This window comes from Hemicordylus capensis, chromosome 3, assembly GCF_027244095.1.
Source record: "Hemicordylus capensis ecotype Gifberg chromosome 3, rHemCap1.1.pri, whole genome shotgun sequence".
Lineage (NCBI taxonomy): Eukaryota > Metazoa > Chordata > Lepidosauria > Squamata > Cordylidae > Hemicordylus > Hemicordylus capensis.
The window spans coordinates 57061674-57079492 of NC_069659.1; the positions used below are offsets into that span (position 1 = coordinate 57061674).

The 17819-nt window shown below is 42.8% G+C and overlaps 1 protein-coding gene across 3 annotated transcripts in view; it reads right to left on the reverse strand.

Moving 5' to 3' along the window:
* CBLB (Cbl proto-oncogene B) overlaps positions 1-17819 on the reverse strand; it is a 148494-nt gene that overhangs the window by 62754 nt on the left and 67921 nt on the right. For 2 of the 3 annotated variants that reach the window (XM_053309724.1, XM_053309723.1), the window contains exons 5-9: positions 10358-10514; positions 8703-8824; positions 7532-7669; positions 6809-6896; positions 4818-4949 (exon numbers count right to left, since the gene is read on the reverse strand). In XM_053309724.1, coding sequence (XP_053165699.1) covers positions 4818-4949; positions 6809-6896; positions 7532-7669; positions 8703-8824; positions 10358-10514 — 637 coding nt within the window. Of the gene's footprint in view, positions 1-4817; positions 4950-6607; positions 6682-6808; positions 6897-7531; positions 7670-8702; positions 8825-10357; positions 10515-17819 lie in introns of those variants that run through there. The other variant, XM_053309725.1, reaches the window with a different exon arrangement.

The following is a 17819-nucleotide window of genomic DNA, read 5'->3' on the forward strand; positions in this document are numbered from 1 at the left end:
CTTCCAGAGTTTTATAGAGTATTAAGAACTAAGATGGACCTTTCCCCCGCAAAATATCTGTCGACAATCACTTTTTCTAAGTTTCGATGGATATTTACAAGAGTAAGGGTTAACTCCTTTCCATTGCACTTCTAGCTGGGAGGTTTCAGGGTGTGCCTTTAGAAGAATGACACTGTAGTTGTGGGTCAGGAGATACAGAAACTGTTGCACACATTCTTCTCCATTGTAAATTCCATTTATATCCTAGGGAATGTCTTATTGCTCCTTTAATATGTAAACTGGTAGATCAATCCGATGATAATCTTGTAAAACATCTGCTTTCAGATAAAGATGCTTCAATCTCTATTTCTGTAGCTAAGTTTAGTTATATTGCTTTAAAGAGGTATAATGGGACATCATCCTAATTCTAAACTCTGTGTGTGTGTGTGTGTGCGTGCGCGCGCACGCACGCGCGCACACACACACACACACACACTTTAATGTTTATTAGTTTTTATTCTCTGTTTGGTCAATGACTGTAAATAAAATTACAATTACAATATTCTGCTCTCTTTCTCTTAAATGATGTTCTTTCTACAATTCTGTTATGTTGCCTAAACACAAAGGGAAACATATACAATAGAGAGACCTACTTAATGTTTAATTACTACTGTGCATCCAATTTTTTTTTTTAAATTCATTTTGAATTCCTATGACTTATCAAAAAATATTTTTAAGTTCTTTCAAAAGCTGCTTCCTATGTGGAATGGGGTGAGGTGGTTGTCATTCAATAAAAAATCCTAAACACAAAGCAGACCCATAGGCACATAGTATGTTTTCTTGTGTATGTGTGCCCTGACCAATGTATTCAACTTTGGTCAAAAATTATCTGGAGAGAGAGAATTTAAAAAAAAAATAGTAAATGTATAAAAAGAAACATTGCATATACCGCTGAAATTACCGCTTTAAGGAAAGCAGTATATATAGGACTTTTCAAAGCTCCTCCCAACCAGCAATCAATAAATTATGGCTGGCCATTGTCAGTCCAAATTTGTGATCAAAACTAACCATGCCTTCACTCCAATGTGATTTTGGGCTCTGGAAGCTTACAGTAAGACCAGAGAATTCCCCCACCCACCCCCCAGTTTCTCACTTTCTGCTGTAGAAGGCACTCACTAGATTAAAAGATATGACTGCAACTGGCAACCTGGCCAATATATGTCTGGATTAGTGCTTATGGCTTGCAAAAAGGATTCCACACAAATCAGAATAAAAAGAAAAAAGAAAAAGGGAATGATCACATAAAAACAAAACCTCAAAATATAAAATATAAATATATAGTATAACAACAACAACAAATATGTATATACCGCTTTTTGCCAAAAGTGTCCAAAGCGGTTTACATAGATAGACAGACAAGATGGATCCTTGTCCCCAAAGGGCTCTAAAAAGAAACACAAGACAGCAACAGTCACTGGAGGGGTACTGTGCTGGGGTGGTGGTGGAAAGGGCCAGTTACTCTCCCCCTGCTCAATAAAGAGAATCACCATGTTAAAAAGGTGCCTCTTTGCGCAGTTAGCAGCCCTCAAAGGCTTGGAATCATGGTATCAATATATTCTAGGAGGTGTGTTTTTGAATTTTTAATTCTGATTTTCAGTTTTATGTTTAGCTACCTTGAGGCTAATGTGAAAGGTATACATTGAATAAGTTTTTAAACGTTTCCAACCACATGCATCTGCCTAACTTTAGGTCTACCTTTGAGCCCTTCCTCCACATTTCCATACTTTACTAAGTAGGTTTGTACTAGGGACAGATCCTTCCTGTTGTGGCATCAAGACAGTCATGCACTCAGCCAAGAGAAGTCGCCTGGCCTCATTGCTGTCTGCCTTTCAAAAGGCTGCCACAATGATCATTTTCTGTGGTCATTCTCAGATAGTGCCTTTTTCATTAGGAGTTTCCTGCGGCTTTGAATTTTTTATGATGTAAATCTGAATGTCTCAGGTTGTAACTGGTAATCCTGAATATGATTGGCAGCGCCCAGAGACTAAGTTAGTCATAATTAATTTCCCAATAAATTTAGTCATGACTAACTTGTTTCATTTAATTTTAGTGGGTTAGTAATAACTAACTAGCTATGAAGTTGTTGCCGCCATTTTTAAAAAAATAAATAAATAAGCATTTTTATAGAAAGGTGAAACAGGAATGTTGAAAAAATAAAGTATTTCTATGGTGGGGGGGGAGTTGCCTTTCTTTAGAGAATAAGGTCCTTTTACACTAAAAGAATAGTGCAGAACAAATTGGCCTTCAGTATAGTATTCTCAGAATAATGGATTTGTATTCACTGAAGATAGCTTATTTTATTTAATAACACAGATGTTTCACTAGAAGAAGACGGGGGGGGGGAAGCACTGGCAATCTCTCCTTAGGCATGTCTAACGAACCATTATGACAGCAATTAAACACTAACCACTGGCAAGTCTATAACAACCGACTCTGCTACAGTATGTTCCCTTCATCAACTCATTAATTATACAGAAGTTAAATCTGCAATGAAGTTTCATTAAATAGGAAATTTGGCTTAAAATGAAATAAAAGCTCAATGCTCCATTTTTCATTAGAGTTAGCTTGCTAAGGGTTACTTTAGCTATGTTTTGTTTGGACCAGATTCTTCATCCACACTGATGCAGTGGAGATACAGTAACTCAACTAACTGCTGTAGAGTGAAGCTAGATCAGCATCTGTGCTTTTACAGCTGCTGCATCTAAGAGACCCAACAGAGTCTGTAGCTCCCATTGGTGAAAGGAGGGAGGTGAAAATTTGATATCGCTTACAAAGTATTTAACAATTCTGATTCCAGCAGGCAATCAGCAGTCACAATGCAATACTGAAAACAGAAACTGACATTTGTTTCATAAAATATCATGTTGTGTAAATCTAAAGAGAGTCCACACCTTGAAAATCCAACAGAAATTAGTTTCCATATTACTTTAGTGTGTTTTTTGCTCAACTTTCTTTGAGTGTTTCCCATTTACATGCTTAGGTTCAACATATTTAGTTTAGTAGTTCTGGAGGAGGAAAGGTTGCATTTTCTCTCTTTGCCTCACTTGGTCAAAAGCTCTTCTCACATCTTAAGGGTACTGATTAATTAAGGAGATTCTTTCTATTTGTCTCATTCCCCCACTCCATCTTCTCTTACCCATCCCCTAGTATTTAAAAGTCTTCATTGATGTATTTGTGCCTCATAAAAGTATTGATAATTTACAGCCAGTCATACTCCTTAGACTGGTACCTAACAGTATTATTCACACTTGCCTTGACTCACAATATGGAGAAACTAGCTGACCCCGCCCAGAGCATCTGTGCAGTCATGCACTGAGCCTGTGGCATCCCCATCACAACTCGCTGACTCCCTCCCCCCACAACATGCTCCCTCCCCGCCCCCCTAACTCTCTTGCTCGCTCTCCCCCCCAACTCCCCCCCCCCCCGCTTCATGATCCAAAGCAGCCACCCACACTCATCTCCGGTTGCTACCTTCTCACTTTCCGAAGTCTCTCTCATGCACTCTCAGCCAACTGCCTCCCTCCACTCTGTCAGCCAATCACCTCCTTTCCTCCCCCATCAGCCAATCACCTCCTTTTTGCCACATCCCCACACATCACTCCCCCCACAACTCTCTCGCTCGCTCTTTCCCCCCACAACTCTCACTCGCTCTCTCTCCCTCACATCTCTTGCTCCCTCTCTCCCACCACAACTCTCTCGCTCGCCTGTGTTGACCTGTCATTGTCCAACTGTCCTTCAGTCTCCATTTCTCCGCTGGCAGGGCGGGCACTAAAAACAGCATCCCTACTGCCCAACCAACCGCTTTCCACAGTGCCCTCATGTCTGCCTTAAACTCCTTGGTGCATTTTGCCACCCGCCCTGTTCCAACGAATTCTCTGGTGCTTTATGTAGCAGCCCACCACAAACACCTTCCATCCCCAGTCCCCGAATTCCCTGCTTCACGACCCCAACTGGCAAGCTCCCTCCCTACAGTGGGTGCGGTGGGCCGGCAGTAATAATGACCTTCCTGTCGGCCCCCCGCTTTAAGCAGCACCTTCGTGCAGCCGACTCCAGCTGGCAAGCTCCCTCACGATGGCAGGTGTGGCAGGCGGGCACTAACAACGGCCTCCCTGCTGCCCAACCGCTTTCCGCAGTGCCCTCAAGCTCCCTAGTGCATTTTGAGGTGGCGAACCGCCACCTGCCCCCTTCTGTTGAATTCTCTGGTTCTCCACAAACTCCATCCCCAGTCCCCAAACTCCCTGCTTCATGACCCCAGCCGGCCAACTCCCTGGCTTTCTGAAGCGGCCGCCCATACTCCTCTCCAGCTACTGCCTTTTCGCTTTCCGAACTCTTGCACGCTGTCAGCCAATCGCCTCCTTTCCTCCCCCCCCATCAGCCAATCACCTCCTTTCTGCCACGTCCCCACGCATGGCCTGTCTTAGAGAAATAAGTATATAGATGATGATCCAAATGTCTGCAATATTCAGTATTTCTTAGGATCTGCACTGACGTTATTGGGAATATGATTCTGCAGAACTCTGCAAAAGTCTGCCAGTATGAAGATTAGTATACCAAACTGGTGGCAATGTACCAAAATTTAAATGGTACAAACATAACATTTGTAAATTTCAAAACATACTCCTAGCCTTGATATAACGAAGACACTAGTTAAAAACAAATACAGGGTAAAACAGGTAGGAGAAGCATAACCTTTAATTAGATCTTAGCAATTAACTGCATCTATATAATTGCATTCGGTGAAAGGTATAAACACACAAACAAAAAGAAACTCCACCTACCTGCCATGCTGTGAGGCAAGATGTGCACATCAGATGCCCACAAGGCTCAATCTTCACATCTTTGTCATTCTCTGCACAAATTTTACAAAGCTGGAACGTGGAACCCATTTCACAGTACAGTTCATATTGTTCCTGAAACAAGATATTATTACAGTAAGAAGCTCCATAGGATGATAAGTAATAAAGCAGTAAAGACATTAATGTGACAGAACATGAAACACGTACGCCTTACAACACAAAATTTTCAGAAGTGTAAAATAGGTTTTTATAAGCAATTGCATAAGCATACTATGCAGTAGAAAAAGATCATGTATAGAATTCTCTCATCATTCTAATTATTTTTGCTACACATTTAAATGAGTTACTGGCTTGTTTTTTTTTTTAATTAGATATGGAAGGCAGAGGGTACAGGAAAAGCATACCAGGAATAAAGATTGCTACCCCAAACTTATTAACGAAACCAAGCTTCCTTAACACTACTTTACCTATGTTCTAGAAGAGATATATACTTTTGTCACATGGTTATTCTCATCTCATAGGATGGATCTACAACTGTCAATGAAGGAAGATGTTTAGCTTGAACAGGGTTGTCCTTAGAGAGCCTTGGCGGGGTGCAGGGCAGTTGCTCTGCTTGCCATGCCCTAAGGACAGCCCTGAGTTTGAATCACGTTTGACAATAGTTAACTGAACTCAGAGTTGTTGGTTAACCTGAGTTAGCCCCTGCCCCACACAATTAGTTTTGTTATTTGCAACTTGAATAACTGAGAACAAATGGGAAGGAGGCAGAGAACAAGAGTGCTAAAAATCACACCTTTAAGCAACAACAAAAAATGCAGAGTTGTGTTAATTTCTTTGCCATGTCAAACTGATGATCTGGGTCCTACAAAAATCCACTTCCACCAGTTTGCAGTCTGAGCTACCCAACTATCTGATGTATCTTCAAACTGGTATATCATACTAATATTTCCCCATAAAATCTTGATTGCCTTTGTTAACTTCTGCTCTTCTTCCTTAAATGTCTTGTGACATCCTTCTGCTTTTATAGCACACAAAATACAAATTACAGATGTTTTAGGAAATAATAATACAATAACATCTTCAGCATTTCTTCATTTTCAGAAGTATTATGGGTTGTATTCCAAGATTCATGGAATACTGTTTGTGCAGAAGGAGGGTCAATTTTCCCCTAGGAGTGCTTTTGGCAGCACAGAAGGGCTCCCGAGAGAAGTGTGCATCGGTAAAAATTACCCCTCCCTTGTGCAAATCCATGAGTGGACTTTCTTAGGATGAAACCATAAACATCACCATAAACAGCTCTCATAACATTTCTACCTTACATGCCAATTCTTCCTTAGACATAGTAAAAGCAATAAATAAATACGATGTCACACTGCAATAAATAACTATAGGTTTGCTTTTACTGTATTATTCCTACAGCATATATAGCACAGTATCTTAACCTTGGTTCAACCAATAGTTCCCTCACCCTCTGGACACCTCACCACAGAAGAGAACCCCAAAATCTAATATAAAGAATTTCCCAAAGATCACAGTTGTCAGTGTGCAATACCAATTCCTTACACAGGCTATGAAGACAGTGAGGTTAAAGTATACAACTTCTCCATGGAGTTCATAACAAATTTATAGGAAGGCAGCTACGAACAGTGATTGTCAAGCAATTCATTATGCTTTGGAAGTTAATGCTTATTTTAATCAGCTGAAAATTGTGTCATTCAATATTCTCAAATTATTTTACTAAGTTAATAACTTTAATGTATTAAAGTCCTTACACTTTCAGTGTGTGCCCTCCAGGTCCCTCTTTATTTAGCTCCAAACCAACTTGACTCCCCAGCTCCTCTAAGTATTGAGCATCCTTAAACAGCAAAAGGTTTTGACAATTTAATGGAAATTTAGACTTTAAATGCATGATTTATTGTTCCATCAATCAATTAATGTTTTCCATCCAAATGAACTCATACCATGCACCATACCTGTGTAACTTTTATATGATCATGTGGGGTGGGTTCACATAGTCCCGTCAAATCAGGATTATAACTTCGTCCATCCGGGTAGAGATAGCTGAATTGCAAATAAATAATGTTTGCCATTTTTGGTTTGAATAACTTGTAGATAAACATTAGCATATACAATAGCAGTGATAGTACAAATATGCTTAAAATACTAACAGCTTTTGGAATGTGACTTTTTAACTTTTCAACAACAACGATAGACAGATCTACAAAACCATTAGTCAACACACGACATGCATCACACTGGCCCTAGAACTAAGCTATCACCCAATAACCAAACTTGACTGTTTTGATAATAGGTTGGCCTCTGAAATTCTCCACCTCCCACTCTAAACACAATTCACAAATATTGTTTTCTCACATGTACTCCCTATTTTTAAATTCTATTCCCATGACCTTTACCTCCATCTAAGCACTGCTCATTTTACTGATAAATCACAGTCAAGAAGCTACTTGGTTCTCGCTTGCCAGTAAAATATGCTAATAGTTTTCAGATTTTATATGGAAACCAAATTTATACTTTGAGGAGCGATTAATTAAGAGAGAAATGCTCATTGGAATGATGGTCTAATCTTATGGCTCACAGAGAAACTGAGAGGCCAGAGGATCAAAGAGTGCCCTTGGTTTTGAGAACTCGTGATGGAAACTGGCTTTAAATATAAAGCAATAATCATTTATACTCACAATCCTTCCCGACTGCCATCAATCAGAGCTTGAAATAAAGGCTTATTGTGAGGTATGGTTTGTAAAATGTTTCCATCACCAGTAACATATCCAATAGCCCACTGCCCTAGACGAGTGCAACTTAATCTGAAAATGTAGCTGTAAGACAAAAAGGTACAAAATTATATTGGCTAAGAAAGAAAAAATGGTCCTACAACACACTGACTGGGTAAATCTACATTGATCTAATCACATTGCCTGAATTAGGTAAATAAATTACTTTGCATGTTTTGTATATAAACTACAGCACATTAAGCAGCATACACACAATGATCATTAAGAATTTTCAGGCGCATAAAACAATACTTCTTTAGAAAGCTATCAAAGTAATTGATTTCTTCATTCAAGGACAAACTTTAATATCTGCTCTATCAAATTGTCATAATATCCCTACGCTAGAGATACAGGGAACAACTCTTGCTCCACTGCCTCAGTATCCCAAAATCTCTGAGACAATTTTCTTAAGGCACAATAAAATTTGCTGATGCACTAACTTCATTACAGAAATGAATAAAAAGTTAAGAAATAACTTTAGTTATTAAAGTTAGTTTATTTAGTTATCTTAAAACTTTAAGATAGTTGTTATCTTAAAGTTAAGAAATAAACGTTAGAGAAAGTTATTATTAAGCACAGGTTCTCTAAATAGAGCAGCAATAAGCCAGGGAGTTTCAAAGGAATGTTAGGCAACTAAGGGAAAAGGGAATAAAAGGAAGAGGAAGAAGAAGGTGGTAAACATTATTAAAGAGACTAGGCAAAAGCATGGAAGCACAAAGAGGCTAATAGGTAAGCCAATAATTTTATGGTTGTAATGTATGGCTGAGGTGCTAGTCTACTATCTGTAACAGTCTCAAACAATAAAAGGAAAAAAAGCAATATTCATCCCCTCCAAAAAGCATTTGAGCCATTATGACTTTGGAAAGAAGTTTGAAAATCTAACTGCAGCATAACTGGAAGGCCCAATAATTGAAGCAAGAGATGTATGTGTGTGCATGCGCACGTGTGTACACACACACGAATTACTAAATTAACACTAGCCATATAGCACATTATGAGATAACATACAGCAATAATTTCAACCTGCAACTCAGGTTAGATGGCTTGTTCCAACGAAAAATTAATTAAAGTGCATTACCTCCCTGGTTTGGTACTATATTTCTGTAACCGTGCTTTAACTTCATCGTAGGTCAGGAACGCCATATATCCAGGATGTGTCACAGCTAAGAAGTTCCAGTTCCTTAATATAGAACCCCAAGGCTAAATGAAAAATAATATATATATATTTATTGCATTTTTATCCCACCCTTCCTTCAAGTAACTCATGGGCCCAAGATGCATCGTCACTCCCCACCCACACTTGTGAGGCAGGTTAGGCTGAGATATAGCGACTAGCCCAAAAATCACCCAGTGAGCTTCATGACCAAGTGTTAATTCAAAGTCATGTTTTCCCAGTCCAGTATTCTAGTTGCAGCAGCATACTGGCTTTCAGTGTAGTACATACAAGTTATATTTTTTAAAGATCACAGAATTATCAATATAGTGCCATCAGTACATATGAGTGAAGTCAGTCAAGGTCAGGTCCCAAACTTGATTAGCTGATATAAATTTCAGCAGCATAAGGAGGCAGACAATGAACAGAAGAAAAGGAAGAAGCTTATAATATCAACAGGTGAAGAAGAGAGAAGCTAACAGGCAACCAAATATAAAAGCTTCTCCTCTTAAAAATTGCCGGCTAATTGTAAAACAATTTAAATTTAAAAGAATTTAACCAACCTTTTCCATATAGCAATACTGCTGATAAATTATATAACTGATTATATATATAGTTATCATAGCTGTTCTGCTTGGACAGTAAACTAAACATGGTAACTAATATAACTGGACTTGAAAGTACAGAGCAAGAACGACAGATCCCAAACTCCATCATTTACATCCAGATACTTAATGTGCCCTAGACTCCAAACTATCCTGGGACAGAAGAGAATTATCATTCTTTTCATACCTGTTTCTCCTAAATGTAAAGTTGTGCCATTGAGTCAGTGTTGACTCCTGGCGACCACAGAGTCATGTGATTTTCTTTGGTAGAATACAGGAGGGGTTTACCAGTGCCATCTCCTGCACAGTATGAGATGATGCCTTTCAGCATCATCCTATATCATTGCTGCCCAATATTGGTGTTTCCCATAGTCTGGGAAACATATCAGCAGGGATTCGGACCAGCAACTTCTTGCTTCCTAGGCAAGTTACTTCCCCGCTGCACCATTAGGTGGCTCTGTTTCTCCTATCTGCTGTTATATTTATAGTGAAGATCAGAATATAAATTAGGAATATCTAAATACAATGAGTAACAGCTTTCACGAAGCCAAAGATTATTTACTCATAGCAAGTCCTCACTATAAACCATGCACCAGGTTTTATTCCCAATCTGACAGTCTGAATTCACCTTGAGATTCTTCCATTAAGTTTTCCCTGAACAAAACTTGGCAAAAATCAAGAGGGTCATCAAATACGTAACAAGAAGAAGGTTATACTGTTAAACAGACACAACCACAATGGCTGAGATTTAAAACAGATGCATCTCACGCTATTACATCCAACTAGCATTCTGAACATTTGGGGATGGGGGGGGCGGGGCTGGATTTGGTGTGTGAGGGAGAAGTATGCCAAAGACTGTCCACTTTGAACCACTACTGAATGTTCAATAAGCTTCACACACATTCACACACTCTCTCCTTGGTTGTACATGCTGAAAAAATGACATTCAATAATGCATTAGTTCAAATATTTTACCTGAAATAATCTTGTGAAAATATCAAATTCAAAAATAGAAATGTAATCATTGCAAGTTAAATCAATCGTAGATTTTAAAGCCATTGCTTCTAAACCGGAACTAATCTGATGCACCTCATGCAAACACTGCCGAAACACCTTCCAAGGCACTATGGTTCTGTGGTAAGAAGAAAAAAGAAAAATTAATGTGTCAAACAACATACTGGCATTTCGTAAGGGGTTACAAGACTAAGTAAAGTTTTGTTCTTATGATAAGCTAAGTTTGTGGATGAAACTTCCTGATTTTCTTCTGCTTTTTATCACTTTTCCTTCATAAGCTAAAATCTACTGTTGGCAGAAGGTTTCCCAGAAGCCTTAGTGCAGCACCACCAAATATTAATCTGCAACTCCAAGGCCACATTCAGACATCACAGGAACTGACTTAGAACTGCAGTTTGCATTTAACATTCTAAACTGGGGATCACATCACAGACAATCCCCCATTCCCAGTTTGGAAAATTCCAGAAGCAGGTTAGAGTTTCCCCTCCCACTTTCTGGTCCTCCAAGCTTTGTTCCACCCACTTGTACAGCCATGCTGGTGCCAGGCTGTGGACATGGCTTCACAGCTCCAGGAAATCACTCAGGGGGGCAGCGTCTACAGATCCAGTGCATCCAGCACAGGCGTACCACTGCCATTGCTGCAAGGATTGCAGACTTCAAGTAGTGCTCCCTGGTAATGGTGCTGACCCTTTAATTATAAGAGCAGCAGGGCCTGGTGTGCCTGTTGGCAGGCAGAGGAAGTAGGAAGTGTGCAGGGAGGGGTGTGGCATTCAGTAAGGGATCACACCATGGAGTGCTGGGTAAGCCCTAGAGTGTAACCGCCATTGGTGCTGCTCCAAGCTGGCCTCTCACTGGTCACATAACCTGTAACCAGTTATAGTGGTGGACGTATGCAGACAACATGACAGCCCCTTCTAACAGAGGTTTAGAGCGGTGAAACTGAGGAGAATTCCCAGCTCTAAATTCCAGTTAGGTAAGTAAGCTGACCCTGTGGTTTGGTTGCGAGGCCGTGGTTGCATGCATGCAGACACTGCACGAAACTGGAGTTACAGGTTTGCCAGTAACCTGTAACTCCAGTTTCATGCAATGTCTGAATTCAGCCCAAGAGTGCAGAGGGGTCTCATATCTTGTTGTAGTCCAACTTACTACAGAATTCATCAGAACTATTTTCAGCTGCTGTTTGTCACCTAACTTCTGATAGCACCACCAAAAGAGAAGTCCACAATTTAAAAAGCACAGTAAACTGATAATAAAAGGGAACTCTTTCTGAAAAAATTCTGATGAACAAAGTCACTGCATCTTAAATTCACTGCCTTGTTTCCCACTTTGAAGGGGAACAGCTCTATGAGCATAATTTTAAAAGGTAGAGCCTTGTCTTTATAAGCTTGGTTAAAAACAGGTCCTTTATTCTTTGAACAAAAAAAATCTGATCTCCTTCACCTTTGATACTAAGCTCCATGAAGTCAAATACAGTGGTCCCTCGACTTACGAACTACTCAACATCCGAATTTTTCGACTTACGAACGAAAAAAGTGGCCGCACGCTTACGAATTTTTCGACATCCGAACGGAAAACCGTTGGCAGTTTTAGATGCGGTTTCCTCGACTTACGAATTTTAGATGCGGTTTCCTCGACTTACGAATTTTTCCGAATATTTCCCCCCGAAAACTGCTTCTCCCATGGCGATTTGCGTATGGGAGGCTTTAAAACCCCTGTGCCATGCTTCCAGACCTCTGTGGGTTGTACGAGACGTGGAGTGAGGAGGTGTGGAGCGGCGTTGGAGAGAGAGAGAGAGAGAGATTTGGAGCCAGTTGGAGTTGCTTGGAGAGTGTTGGAGTTTCTTTTTCCTGCAATTCTTTACTGCTGGAAAGGTACTGTAGGTTGATTTTCCTTCTCTTTACTGTGGGGGTTGCGGGGGGGGGGGGGTCTTGTGTGTGCGTGGGGGGGTGTTCTTTCCATGCCATGTGTAAAAAAATTTTCTTTGCCTGTGGTCCTTGCACCTTGATGCTAAATTTTTCAGGCTGGCCATGAGGTTGTGTTTAGGTTTTCTGAGCAGGTTTAAGGCTCCTTTTTGCTTTCTGGCCTTTCTGCTGTTTTAAGAGTTCTTTTTGGTTTCTGCTCTTTGCAACTTGATGCTAAATTGCATGTCTGGTTAAACTGAACTTTTTTCCATGCCATGTTAAAGTGCACTTTCTGCTCTTTTGTCTTCAGGATCCTAATGATGTTTTTTTTTTTCTTCCTAGTGTTTGTGGCGTCATGGCACCAAAGAAGCCAGCAGAGTCCGGGAAGCGCAAGAGGGAGCTGATTCTCTTGGAGGTCAAGCAGGACATCATCCACAAGCATGAGCAAGGCATGTGAGTGGTGGACCTTGCAAGAGAGTACGGCAGGAGTGCTTCGACCATTGCGACCATCCTCAAGGACAAGGAGAGGATTATGGGTCGTGAGACAGCCAAGGGTATCACGATCCTTACCAAGAACCGCCCTGCCATCATGGACGAGGTGGAGAAGTTGCTGCTGCTGTGGATCCGCGAGAAGGAGCGTGCAGGGGACACTGTGACTTGGGCAGTCGTGTGTGCCAAGGCCAGGGCCTTGCATGCTGACCTGATCGCCCAACAGCCAGGAACTTCGCACGAAGAGTTCAAGGCAAGCCACGGGTGGTTTGAGAGATTCAAGATGAGGTCCGGTATCCGCAGTGTCATCCGGCACGGAGAGGCTGCAAGTTCAGATCTGGCTGCAGCGGAAGAATTCGCCACGGAGTTCTTGGAGACCGTGACTGCTGAGGGCTACCTTCCGGAGCAGGTCTTCAATTGTGATGAGACCGGCCTCTTTTGGAAAAGGATGCCAAGGAGGACCTTCATCACACAGGAGGAGACCAAGATGCCTGGCCACAAGCCGATGAAGGACCGCCTCACCCTCCTCTTCTGTGCAAATGCCAGGGGTGATCTGAAGGTAAAGCCTCTGCTGGTTTACCATTCGGAGAACCCCCGTGCTTTCAAGAAGCACAAAGTCAACAAGGAGAGGCTGAGCATCATGTGGCTGTCCAACGCCAAGGCCTGGGTCACATGGGTCCTGTTTGTGGACTGGGTGAACCAGGTGTTTGGTCCAACAGTGAGGAGGTACCTCCAGGAGAAGAACCTGCCCCTGAAGGCCATCCTCTTGATGGACAATGCGCCTGCACATCCTCCTGGGCTGGAAGAAGACTTGGCGGAGGAATTCAAGTTCATCTGAGTCATCTTCCTGCCACCCAACACCACCCCCCTCATTCAGCCGATGGACCAGCAACTGATTGCCAGCTTTAAGAAGTTGTACATGAGGGAGCTGTTCCGGCGTTGCCTGGACATGACAGATGGGTCAGGCATCATTCTGGCTGACTACTGGAAGCACCATTTCGATATCGTGAGCTGCCTGCAGCTCATCAAAATTGCGTGGGACAGTGTCAGCCAGAGGAACCTCAACAGTTGCTAGAAGAACTTGTGGGCAGCCTGCGTTGCCTCCACTGAATCCAGCACACAGGAGCAGGCCGTGGTAGAGGAGATCGTCTCCCTGGGGCAGACCATGGGCCTGGAGGTTTCAACACAGGACATGGAAGAATTGGTCGAGGGACACAACCTTGAACTTTCCACCGAGGACCTGTTGAGCCTGCAGGAACAGGAGCAGCAAGGTGTGCAGCCAGACACACCTGAGGAGCAGGAGGAAGAGCCAAGGCAGTTGCCTTCGTCGTCTTATAAGAGGGCCTGCGAACTGTGGGGAGAGCTGCAGACCTTTGTGAACGATCTCAGTGAGGATCAGGCTGCAGCCCAGGAAGCTGTGGAGCACTTTGATAATGTGGTCGTTGCCCCATGGTGAGCAATGCTCCGCAAGAGACAGAGGCAGCAGACCATGGAGCGGTTTGTGGTGAAGCAGGCAAGGCAGGAGGAAATGTTGGCTGAGGCTGAGGCATGTTGAGTGTGCCTGCCTGCCTTTAAAGTGCCCTGAAGTGACCTGCATCAGGTCCCAAAAAAATGATAAAGTGCTGTTGTAAATGTTTATTGTTGAAAAGTAATGTTGCTGTGCAGTTTGCATGCCTTTAAAGTGCACTTGATAAAGAGTTTTGCACAAAAAACTGGGTGTCTGGGTCTTTTTCCTAGGCTCTGGAACGAATTAATCCGTTTCCAATGCATTCCTATGGGAAACCGCTTTTCGACTTACGAACTTTTCGACCTACGAATGTGCATTCGGAATGGATTAAGTTCGTAAGTCGAGGGACCACTGTATATCAACTGTAATGCGGAAAAATGAGTCCTACCCTGGCCTTCCACATTCACAGGAATTGTGTGCAATTTAGATACAGTATTTTTTCTCAAATGGACTGATAATTCCCCTGCCTTTGATAGTAGTGGTGTGCATGGTTCGGTTCGGGGCCATTAAAAAAGCCTCTGGACCGGTCCGGAATTCCGGCGGTTCGGAAGGGCAGGGGAGTGTCGCTTTAAGGGGGGGGTAGTACTACCCCCCCGCCACTCTTCCCCCTCCAGCACTGGTGCTTTTAAAAACTTTCTTGGGGCGGCAGAGTTCCTCCCTGCCGCCCCTGCCCCGTCGTTGTCCTTCTAAGCCTTAAACGAGAAGAGCTGGTGGCGCGCATGCGCTCTTCGCGGTGCGGTCGCTCGTCTCCGCCGCTAGCACGCACATGCCAGCAGCGGAGACAAGCGCGTGTGCCGCGAAGGGCGCATGCGCGCCGCCAGGGAGGAACTCTGCTGCCTCAAGAAGGTTTTTAAAAGCACCAGTGCTGGAGGGGGAAGAGCGGCGAGGGGTGAAAGTACTACCACCCCCCTTAAAGCGACACTCCCCCCAGTGCCGGACCACTCTTCTGTGGTTCCGTGCACATCCCTATTTGATAGGTATTAATCTATACAAGTTAACCCACGCAGAGCATCTGCACGCTAGTACTTAATTGCTCCCCTCACTCCCTGCCACAGCCCCCCTCACCTCAGAGAGATCTCCACCCTCACCTGAGCCACATTCCTCTTCCTCCATCCAGTTGCTTCCATCCCTCTCATGCCTCTTGGTTGCAGCTGCAGCGTTGCTGCCGCCTATTGGCCAAGCTGCAGCCCCCTATCCCCAGAGACGTCCCCACCCTCACCCCACTCTTGCTCCTTCCCACAGGAGGAGCAGCAGCAGCAGTTGACTGGGCCCTTCCTTGCTGCCGCCACCACGGCCACTCGTTCCCCTCAGGCTGGTGATCGGGCCCGTCCCTCGCCTTTCCTTCTTTCCTCCCTTTTTTTCTTTCTCTCCTCCACTCGCTCTTCCCCTCTGTCTTTCTTTCACCTCACCCCCTCTATTCCTTCCCTAGTAGGTCTTGTTCATCTTGTTTCCTCATCTAATTCACACAACAGCAGTTTCCTTCTCCTGAAGGGGCTCTTTCCAACCTCATGACCCCTCTCTTTGCAGACCCCTGCCCACTATCCTTTTATATAGATAGACAGACAGAAAGATAGATTCCTCTCCTCTATAGTCAAGAACACCTTCCGACTAGTAACAGTTGCATTCCAACTGACCTTAACCATCACAGGTTCCTCCTTCCTATCTTCATAAAGAATCCCTACTGCCCAATCACCATGGTGCTTCTGCTCTCACAGGCTCCTCCTCCATATCTGCATATGGAATCCCCACTGCCCAATCAGGTCCTTCTGCTCGCAAACTCTCGCGAGAGCTGACATGCATGGGATTAGCCACAAGTATGTCTTAGAGAATTACATATAGAGATAGAAGATAGATAGTGACAATAGCACAAATTGCTTATGTCAGATATTGGCATCATAATATCAGATACTGGCAACCTAAAATTCATCATCATGCCGTTCCTTTGAGTGATAATATTAAAAGACAGCAAAAGTCAACAGCGCTCTCTCTCTCTCTCTCTCTCTCTCTCTCTCTCTCTCTCTATATATATATATATATATATATATATATAATAAAATGGCAAAATATGAACCTTTTCAAAAGACTCTGGACTCCATTTATTCATTTCTGTAACAATTCTCTTGCTTCCATTAACTATGGTTTTTTGTTTTTAGCCTACTTTCCAGCAGGCTTATGAGATCACCGAGCATTCTGTATGTGTGTCCCCCCCATCAACTTCACAACGGACCAATATGAACCAAATCGGGTACAGTTGTAGGGACACATAGGGACACCTCAACGGTGTAGTTTGTGATGATGTCATCTACCCCAATCCAAGACACAAACTTTTTGGGCACAAGTGGGCTAACTTTTGAACTGCTTAACCAATTTGAACCAAATTTGCTAAAGCTGTACAGACACATAGAGATGTTCCAGTGGTGTAGTTTGTGATGATGTCATCCACCTTGATCCAAGATGGTGGAAGTGTGAATTTTTGAGGTGCAAGTGCACTAGTTTGAGTACTGTAACCCATTTGAACCAAATTTAATACAGTTGTAGTGAGTGACACACAGGGATACCTCAATGGCATAGTCTATAATAATGTCATCCACCCTGATCCAAGATGGTGGATGCATGAACATTTGAGGTGCAAGAGATCTAGCTTGTGAACCTTGATTTAAACCAAATTTAGTGTAGTTGTAGATACAGTGAAATGAAAGGAGGCTGATTAGCTCTTACTAGAACAACTTGTTTCTGGCCTGCAGTGCTCCTGCGGCCACAGAGCAAAGCTGCTAACAGCAAAATGATCTGGGTGCACACCATTCCAGAGGGCTCTATCTCCACCAAAAAGCACCACATAACTTCCTCCTAATAACTCATTCATTGCTCCTCCTACCAATGTTTCCATTAGGATGCATCAGCTTGATGTGCTGAACAACAATATTCATATACTACTTTTCAAGAAAGGTTCCCAAAGTGGTTCATATAGAGAAATAATACATAAATAAATAAGATAGCTCCCTGTCCCCCAAGGGCTCACAATCTAAACAGAAACACAAGACAGACACCAGCAACAGTCACTGGAAGTACTGTGCTGGGGGATGGATAGGGCTAGTTACTCTCCCCCTGCTATATAAAGGAAATCACCATGTTAAAAAGGTGCCTCAATGAACTCATAGACTACCATAGATTTTAATTAGATCTTTCCTCATATATCACTCAGCTTCCTCCAACAGCTTCTTTCCCATTTGTGGATCCTGCCTCTATTTTCTAACTAGCCTACAAATTTGCCATTTGTAGCACAACAGCAATGCTGTGTCACGTCCCAGAAGTAGTAGGCTAGCTACATACCAGCCTTTTCGTTCAGATCTTCCAGTCCAACAGCATCATTCCACTTCCAAGAACATGTTGCTCACTGCTAGTTGCCAGTAACATTTCACCTTACAGTTCTTTGAAGTAATCTTATCCTCTTTGAGACTGTACTGATTGGCTGGAATATAGGGGCACAGTTGTTTCCGTTGTGCCCCCGCCCCCGCACTGGAGCTCA